Raw genomic sequence first — 9401 nt, 5'->3', positions numbered from 1 at the left:
CTTACGGGGACCGAGAACGCAAGGAAGCCTCGACTCCCAATCAACTGCAAAAGCAGAGAATCAACCTGAAAATCGCAAAAAGAAACTCGAGTAGGCCCTAAAAACAATCAGCAGGCTTACCTTTAGCGATCCTAGCTTGCTTACGACGTATCCACTCCCGACTAAGATCCGGCCAACGAAGATGACTATGCGCCGCGATCGCTTGAGCACTCTCAAAAAACTTCTCGGGGTAGGCGATCGTATTCGGATGACGAACTGCAAATACAAGGATAAGAAAAGTTAGAACTAACGACTAAAACGAAACTCCAACAGACGAGTCTCTACCGAGTTACCGGTTCCACAGAACGCGGTAGTCGTCCCCTGGTGGCTCTTCGAAAGCATGTTCATCGGATTTCACAAAAAAATACGCGCGTTGCCAATCCTGCGTCTTATTTGGATGACCGGTCAAGACGTTGTAGTTCGAACGCATTTTCACCGAGAAGATCCCGTTTGGCTCCGCCTTCGTGAAAGTCAACTCTTCGAAGACCCTCACGCTCATCGAGATGTCCATCTCAGCTGCCATTACCATTAGCATGACGGCTATTCGCAGCGACCCGTTCAAAAGTTGAGAAATGGCAATGTCTCGGCGAAATGCGTAGTACGTCACTAACTGGGGAATCGGGAACCATAGCTTCGTATGATCCCCGAAATAGGACTCATACACGCATTGGTAACCAACCGGAGGCGACCAGAGACGCTGCTCGGCAGACGGGATGATGTAGGTAACGCCAGCACCGCCATTCGCCCTTAACAGATTCCTCACGGTGTGGTGAGAAGCAGAAGATCCAAACACGTTCCCCCACGACTGAGCCCGCCGGTCCCGTAGCAGTCCGGGTGGCAGCGGAGCAAGCTCTTCGAAGATCCCACCAGAATGGTAAACCGTTGGGCAACAGTCTATATGGTTGAAACAAACTCTCTCGCGGACCTGTCTCAAAGGAGTCGGAGACCGATCAGACTCATCAGTGTCGCCACGATCGGAGCCAGTCGTAGTATCGTCTTGATCTCTCCCTCTATCCTCACTTCCGCTCGCATCACTGCTCCCGACCTCAACACGATCGGCGTCTTCATCACGAATCATCCTATGAGCATCAGCGACCAAAAGACGCTGAGATAGAGTCATATTTTCCGTGTCCCGAAGAGCATCGCGATGAATCAAATCGAAATCGTCCAGAGGACTGCAGGGCGCTGACACATCTCTGGTCGGACTCGGAAAATCTGCGGTGTCCTTCCCTTTCTCTTCTCGCGACAATCGACTTCTCGGAGGCATATTCCTTAATTCAGGGGAAGACTACAACCGCCGAACGATACCAACGATTCTATACGAAGAAAAACCTATCTAGAGAGAGAAAGCAAAAGTAGAGAGAAGGGAGAGAAAACGGGATACCTGAATCTGCAGAGAAGAATGACGAAAGCAAAGGAAAGAGGTCTATTTATAGCAAAAATGAAGGCACGTTCTCCGAGCACAACCATTAGGTCTACACAGGCCTAAATGGGCCTCAAAAGGCCGCCTAAATGCCCAGAAACCTACTCGCGACGGTTCGGTTTCTCGCTCGAACCGATTTTCAATTAGGTTGTTGGGCCAGAATCAATTCTTGGTCTTGATTTAAACCGGTCCCCGTTTAACCAACAAAACCGATCCCCGTCGCTTTATCCAAAGTGATGTATCGCCCGAGTAAACTGCATCTCATCGTAAAAGATTGAGAAGTGAAAGCACGCATCAACAACTCAACATTACTCGAAGCGACTAGAGACGCTCACAGGACGTCATGCGACTAAATGCACATACCGACGACTAAACGGGAAGGGTTATCCTTTGTATTAGAGCATGTTATCCGAATAAACCTGACCCACAAATTCACTGAGACCGCCATGTCGCTCACAAGTGAACTGGGGGGGACTTATTGTAGGAGATGGATTACATCCCTCCACAAGGCCCATCGAATAACAGGCCTTAATCCAGCAAGTCGGATCGATTTGGTCGGCTCGGTGGCTAAACCTATCGGCTTGACCTTAGAGTATTTTTAGCCGGTCGAGTAAGTCGGCTAAAAGTGCCCGGCTTAGAGGGAGCCTCGTTTCGGCCCGTATACTCGGCCTCTCGCATTAAGGCCCAAAGGGGCACGAAATTAGGGCATCTGGGGAAGGAGTCCTATAAGAAGGGAAAAGGAAGCAACAAGAGAGAGACTTTTGGACCATTGAACACACTGAGCGGCTAGATCTAGGGTTTTAGGTTATCTCTTTGATCTTGTTACTCTCTAATCTTGTTGCTTTTGAATCTTCTTGTCACTCTTGTAACCCTTCAAACCAGATCTAAATAAAACGTCTTTAGCCATCCCATTTCTGACTTCTTCCATCTTAGTTGACTGAATCCCGTTCAAACAATGTGGTGATGGAGATATGACTTGAGATTGAAACAACTAGTGATGGTTCATTGGTTCTTAGTGTTTTTAATACTATTACTACTATCATTACTTTAGGTTTTAGTCTTGAGATTAATCATATTGGCTAAGGTCGTGAAAGGTTCGTTTCATCTTTCACACGCAATCCCTGAGCTTATCACTGAAAAACATTTTTTTCATTTTCGTTATACCGACTACGGCTTCGTTAGTTTTCGTTCTCCATTTAGTATTCTCGTTATTAAAATTTGTTTGGGCAAGACGTAAACATAGTTTACTCATTGAAATATCGCATGATCAGGGTATTTTAGTTTTTTTTTTTGTAATCACGAGTATAGTATTAATGTACTGTTCAATAGAAGTATAGAACATACGCGAGTCAAATTACGTAACAAAACGAAACGAAAGAAAATCTAAGAACATATACAGATCGAGCGGTGGCTATATCTGAGTCGATTTAATTTCCACTTAGCAGCCCTACATTTTCCTCTGTTATTTTTGTCGCAATGGAAAAAACAACAAAGCTACATCCTACATATGCTGCCCAGCTTACGGTACCGCAGAATGACATGTGGACGTGGTAATAATTCACAGAAAGTAGAAAGGTAAATCTCCAAAATAGCACATTTCTAAATTTATATCGCAAAAATAGCACTCAAAAACTAAAATGACCAAAATAGCATTTTATCTTTTGAAAATTTTAATTTTTTTATTTTTCAAAATTTGAAATATTCTCCCCAAAACCTCATTTCTCAACTCTAAACCATAAACCCTAAACTCTAAACCCTAAACCCTAAACCCTAAACTCTAAACCCTAAACCCTAAACTCTAAATCCTAAACCCTAAACCCTAAATTCTAAACCCCACACTTTAACTTTAAACCTTAAGTTTGTGACTTTTGATAAAACATTAGGTTCTATTTTTGTGACTTTTGACTTGAATGCTAGTTTGAGAAAAAAAACTTGATTTAATGTTATTTTTGTCTTTTTTTAGAAAACCTTTTTTCAAAAAATAAAATAAAATAATAATTCACAAAAAGCATTGTCAATGTTACAATGAGTAGGTGTGGGTATGACTCGATCAGTTGGTGAGAGAGAAACCCCATACCTCTTTTCCTGGCCTGGCCCACTGTAGGCCCATAAAACCCATCTTAAATCATTTCCAATTTCTTAACCTGTTCAAACTACACAATAAAGAAAGAATAAATAAAGCAATTTACCTGCTAAAGAGAGAAAGACCATCCCACTATATAAAAGAAGCTAAATTCTAGCTTCCTAAGGCTATCCACATGGGCAAAATAATCAGGACCAACCAATATGCCAGGTCATAACGAAGTGGGCTTGAAATTAAAAAAAAAAACGAAATCATCACGGCCCAGTCCATAGCCTCATCTCCCTGCCTCTCTTCATATGTATTTTGTGTCACAGCCCATTAAGCCCAACTCCCAGACAAATCCAGATACGCTCTTACGGTTCGGATTATATCGCCCCTTCCTCTGAAATCATCATCCCTAACCCTAAGCGGCGTCTCGCTCTGTTTCGCGATTCTCTTCCTCTCCCCCAACTCATCCCCCATAACGCCTCCGATGAGAGTGATGGTACTTCAATGTGCTCTCATAAATCCTCCATTCATGATCCCCACAGACCTTCCACATACCCTCTCCGTATCCATACCCGTACCTCAGATCTTAAAATCCAAACCCTCAGATGTTAATTAAATGTTTAAACTTACTTAATATTTTAAAACAAAAAAAAACTGATATTAAATTATTTGACATCTTATTATGGAAATTCACATATATTAAAACAAGGAAAGTCATAGTCTCGAATTATTTGACATCTTATTAGTTTTTATTTGTTATAATCATAACTTAATTTATTAGTAATATTTTTCTTACCAATATCAGAGTCATCAAGTTCGAACACAACGAAACGTAAACGCGGACGTCCACTAGGAGTACGGAATAAAGTGAAAGGTATACACAAAATTAAATCACTTAATCCAGCAATGTTCTATATTTTTCAATTATTAAAAGCCCAAATATAATAGAGACATGTCTCGACTACTTGCTCCAACAAAATAATTTCATTTACTTATTCTACTTATTCCCGAACAGCTCCATCTGCGGCAATTTCCAATCAGGCTATGTTACGCAATGACAATTAACAAAAGTCAGGGTCAAAGTTTGAAAGGTGCCGTACTGTATTTGTCACAGCCCGTTTTCACCCATGGACAGTTCTATGTTGGTCTTTCCTGAGTTACTACCAAGTCAGGCCTCAAAATTATACAAGGAAAGGATCAAAAGATAGGAAGGGTTAAAAACATTGTCTACAAATAAATATACAACGGTCTATCGCACCTACCAGATAATCCAATATTATTTGCAACCCAATACACAACATTATACAAAAATACTAAATTATTTTCTCTCTCTCCTCCAGAATCACGATCCGATGATCACCCAGAGCAGACTTCCCGGAATCTTAAACAACTTTCTATACCATAAGATGCAAACTACCAGTAAGTCTGCCCACCCGAAACTCTTCAAACTCAATAATTAAGATGTACTAACAAAATTGTTTTTATCTATAGGTCCGCCCGCAATAGAAAGTGGCCGCTCTACAAGATCATTCATAATATACCTCACAGACATCGTTTACGTCTTATCTTATTTTAATTCTTTTTCGTTATCTACTGGATTCTATTCCCTTTGGTCAATTACTTATTTCTACTGTCAAACTATTTTGTTTCTACGTCTTCACATCCAAAAAAACCAAACTTAACTCACACTTTCAAAAACTAAAACTCCAAATTTTAATAAAACATTACTTTAATTACATATGTAATCCGCGCGAAGCGCGGACACCGGCTCTAGTAAAGACTAAAGACTTATGGAGAAAGCTTTTAACAAACGATTTGCTTCAGCTTATACTTTTTGTTAACATATCATTATCATTTTTTGCTTTACACTGCAGAATTTTTTTTTCTTATCTACAACATAAGTAAGAGTTTTAATAGAAGACCATTAATATTAAATAAAATAAATAAAGTTGATAAAATCCTCAAATCGATCTAAAGTGCACATGACAGTCACATGCGTCTTAATATTATATAGGCGAGAACCAACATTTATCGACTTGGCATAATTGAATAATCCCCCACTACATTCGGTAAAAAAAAAAAGAAAAATCAATAGAGGAAATAATTTAAAAAAGTCACGAGAGAGATATGATCCTGACAGCGACAACGTTTTAACGCTTTTATTGGCACCTCAACGGACACAAGAGAAAAAAAAAAAAAAAAAAAAAAAAAAGAGAGACTGGCGGATTCCAAATCTCACACCAAACCCTATTTTAATCTCTTCCCTTTCAGTTCCGTCTTCTGCTTTTGCTCCATTTTCCAACGACACACTCTCTCTCTATTAACTCTTGTTTTTATTCACTGATCCGACAACACCAGAAGAAGATAAAACGGTTCACCGTCTTCGAAGAATAAAACAATCGATGGGAAGATCTCCAGCTTCTTCTTGTCTCCGTATCATCGCTTGCGCCGGCGGAGACGACGCCGCCGAGCCTGCGGCTAATTCTCTAGAGGTTTTGACATTTTTACCTTTTAAGAAGTTTCTAATTTAATGATCTGAGTCCGTTATTACACGCTTTTTGGTCGGTTTTGGTTGTAATGGTTTTTAGTGTCTTGCCACTTAGGTCTCTTGTTTATTGTTTAAAAATCTAAACACAATCCACTGTTATTCAAATGATGATTTTATATTTTACTTAAAATCTAGTTTATTAAATGAATGATCTAAATCTAGTTTTTTTTTTTTTAGTTTATTGTTATTCAATTTTAAAATTCTTTGTATTTTAAATTGATTTCAAATCATTATTGTGGAGTCTCATGAATAAAAATGATTGTTAGATTTGGTGGATTGATTTTTGTTTTTGTGGATGTAGAGTAAGAGCTCTGGTGATAAGCGAGGATGGAGTTTCAGGAAGAAATCTGGGAAGCAGCGAGGGGTGACGATCACTAGCGTTGCTGTCTCTGAGACTAGTCCTGCTTCTAGGACTAGAGAGACTCTTGAGTCTGCTCTTCTCAAGTCTCCATCTCCTGATAATAATAACGTTGTAGATGAAAAGCAGACGTTCTCTGTTGTTGATGATGAGAAGAAGAAGAAGAGTCAGTTGCCTGTTGCCTATGTGGCCGAGCCTGTGGATTTGAACAAAGCTACGGAGGTGGCGGTTCTTGTGGAATCCAAGGGGACTGAAACTGAGGAGGATGATTTGATTGAGAATGAATTGCAATCTAAGCTGGAAGGAGCAGATGCAACTGTGATCGAGAAAGACAGTACTCCTGAGGTTGAAAAAGATGATGTGATCATTATTACAAAAGAAGTTGATGATTCTGTTGTCATTATCATCCAAGCTGCTATACGTGGATTCTTGGTATGGTCTTGTTTCCTTTCTTTATGAACCTGTGTAGCTGAGGAAGATCCATTTTGAAAACTCTTTTTAATGTTAAACTGCAGGCGAGAAGAGAGCTTTTGAGGCGCAAGAAAGTTGTGAAACTTCAAGCTGCTGTACGTGGCCACCTCGTTAGGAACCAGGCCATGGGATCACTGCGTTGTATCCAAGCTATTGTCAAAATGCAGACGCTGGTCCGTGCTCGTCATTCCGCCAAAGATGGAAGCCGTGTTTCAGCTATCTCGGTAAGTTTTTTTGAGATGTCATGTCAGTATCATTTTGATTTCTCTGTACTATCTGCGGACCAATGCTGTTTCTTGTTTCAGGATAAGGCGGAATCAAATGCAGCAGCACAAAAGCTTCTCGAGAACAAGTTTGCTAAACATGTATGTACAAACTCATTTTCTGGTTATTCATGTTATTTTTTTATACTCATTTTTCTTGCGTATTTGGTTATAAAGCTAATGGAGTCAACTCCAAAGACGAAGCCTATCAGCATTAAGTGTGATCCAACAAAGCCTAGCTCTGCTTGGAGCTGGTTGGAGAGGTGGATGTCTGTTTCAAAGCCTGAGAAGACTCCAAAACCAGATTTGGCGACGGAAGAGACCAACAATGCCAAGGTATCATCTCAAGTTGACTTGGTGAGCTCTGACTCAACCTTAGAGACCGAAGCTGAAACTGGTTTCTCAAGTAAGGTAGTAGACCATCATGTGGAGCTATCTGAGACAGAGAAAACGAGCCAATGTGATTCACCGCAAGCATCTGTAGAGGTTGATCATGACTTGATGATCCAGTCTCATCCACCTGCTGCTAAGGATACCGAAGCTGGATATGTGGATGAACAGCCTAAACATTCTTTGAAGCGCAAGGCTAGTAATCCTTCTTTCGCTGCAGCGAAATCAAAGTTTGAGGAGCTAACTTCATCATCTGCTGGTTCAAACAAAGCAATGACGCTTTCTTCTAAAGAAGGCAAAACGGATATAGATTCTTTAGAGGCTGACACTACAACCACTAAAAAAGATCAGTCTGTGGAAGAGGTTACTCCAGCGGAGAACAATGGATCTGAGTGTGGAACTGAACTCTCTGTAACTTCTTCTCTTGATTCACTTGACAAGAAGTCAGACTTTGAGGGTGCAGAGTCCAAGGTTGAAGCTAAGCTTCTAGAAAACGGCACTCCCAAAACAGACCAAGCAGAGCTGATTGAAATTGATGTGAATTCTAAAACTCCTTTGACCACTGTAGAGAACTCTAAGGAGAAAGCTGAGAATGTTAAGGATGAAGCTGAGGTTTCAGTGACACAGCATGAATCGGTTATCACTACACCAGATTCCAAAAAGAGACGTGCAGAAGATGAATCAGGTCCTCAAGCAAACTCGTTACCTGAGGAAGCTGTGACTCCGATGACAATCACCGAATCTCAGGCAACGCCGGCAAGTCAAGCATCTTCCTCGGTTAATGCAAGAAAGGAAAAATCAGGTAAGAGTGGTTCAAGCCGGAAGAGGAAAGTTAGCAAGAAAATAGCGTCAAGTCCCAAACAGGAAACTGATACCACAACAGAACAAGAAGGGAAAGAACAGAGAAGCGGGAGAAGAAACTCTTTTGGGTATGATCAAGAAGCAAGAGATAGCTGCAGCGGGGGGAAAAACTCTATTCCGAGGTTCATGCAGCCAACACAGTCGGCGAAAGCTAAGGTTCAGGAACATAACTCACCGAGATCAAGCCCTGATGTTCAGGAAAGAGAGGTTTCGGTCAAGAAGAGACATTCATTGCCTGTTGTTGCTAACGGGAAACAAGTATCTCCTAGAATCCAACGGTCTGCATCTCAAGCACAACCAGGAAAGGGTATTAAACTTATATCCTCCTATGTAATATGATGCTTTGATAAAATACTGAGAAAACGTTTGATTTTGCTTTTGTTTGGCATTTTACAGATAGAAAATGGCAGAGATGAAGATGATCAAAAGGAAAATCTTAGGGTGGGGGGGAGTTGGGGTAATTTGCAATATTTTGATGTTTGGTATGTTTGTTTTTCAGACAATCCTTAAAACTCTCATTTTTAGACAACCAAAGTGACAGAGAAAGAGCCGAGAGTGGAGGGAGGGAGGGAGGATTGTCTTCTGTATAGAGAGAGTCATTTCCTTGTTCTTTCTTTATTGGTATTTGGTTTGGTTTGGTGTTTGTTTGGAGTTTGGACATAACCTGATCAGATAAAGAGTATTTTGGTTATTCCTTTTCTATAATAAAGGTGAGGTGGTATCTCCTATATATTAATGGGGAAGTATTTGAAAAATTATAACCTTAATTTTGTATTAATTAAAAAAAATTTCAAATTCTAAGAGGCATTTTAAATGTCTTCTAAATTCCATTTCAAAGAATTTTAGAGCATTTAATATAAAGTATAGTTTAATCTATATAACACTAGAGAACATTATTTTAACTTAAAATATAGGAAGTGTGTATTCTTTCCTTAAATAAAAACTACGAATTACCTAATATGATTTACATATATATG

At 40.1% G+C, this 9401-nt stretch overlaps 1 protein-coding gene across 1 annotated transcript; it reads left to right on the top strand.

Annotated features, from left to right (window-relative positions):
• Positions 1-5736: 5736 nt before the first annotated feature.
• LOC106433183 (protein IQ-DOMAIN 32) lies at positions 5737-9115 on the top strand. Its single transcript, XM_013874027.3, has 6 exons — positions 5737-6025; positions 6383-6871; positions 6955-7134; positions 7216-7275; positions 7351-8731; positions 8821-9115. The coding sequence occupies exons 1-6, from the start codon at positions 5936-5938 to the stop codon at positions 8838-8840; spliced, it is 2220 nt and encodes a 739-aa protein (XP_013729481.1). The 5' UTR covers positions 5737-5935; the 3' UTR covers positions 8841-9115.
• The last annotated feature ends 286 nt before the right edge of the window (positions 9116-9401 follow it).

This window comes from Brassica napus, chromosome C8 (assembly GCF_020379485.1).
Source record: "Brassica napus cultivar Da-Ae chromosome C8, Da-Ae, whole genome shotgun sequence".
Lineage (NCBI taxonomy): Eukaryota > Viridiplantae > Streptophyta > Magnoliopsida > Brassicales > Brassicaceae > Brassica > Brassica napus.
Note: the sequence above shows the minus strand (reverse complement) of the source record. Positions and strands in the feature narration are given on the sequence as shown.

Excerpts from the sequence above, each read along its gene's own strand:
- LOC106433183 (XM_013874027.3), top strand. The coding sequence starts at position 5,936 with ATGGGAAGATCTCCAGCTTCTTCTTGTCTCCGTATCATCGCTTGCGCC. Across the intron at positions 7,135-7,215 it reads GCCGTGTTTCAGCTATCTCG|GATAAGGCGGAATCAAATGC; the intron begins GTAAGTTTTTTT and ends TTCTTGTTTCAG. Across the intron at positions 8,732-8,820 it reads TCAAGCACAACCAGGAAAGG|ATAGAAAATGGCAGAGATGA; the intron begins GTATTAAACTTA and ends GGCATTTTACAG.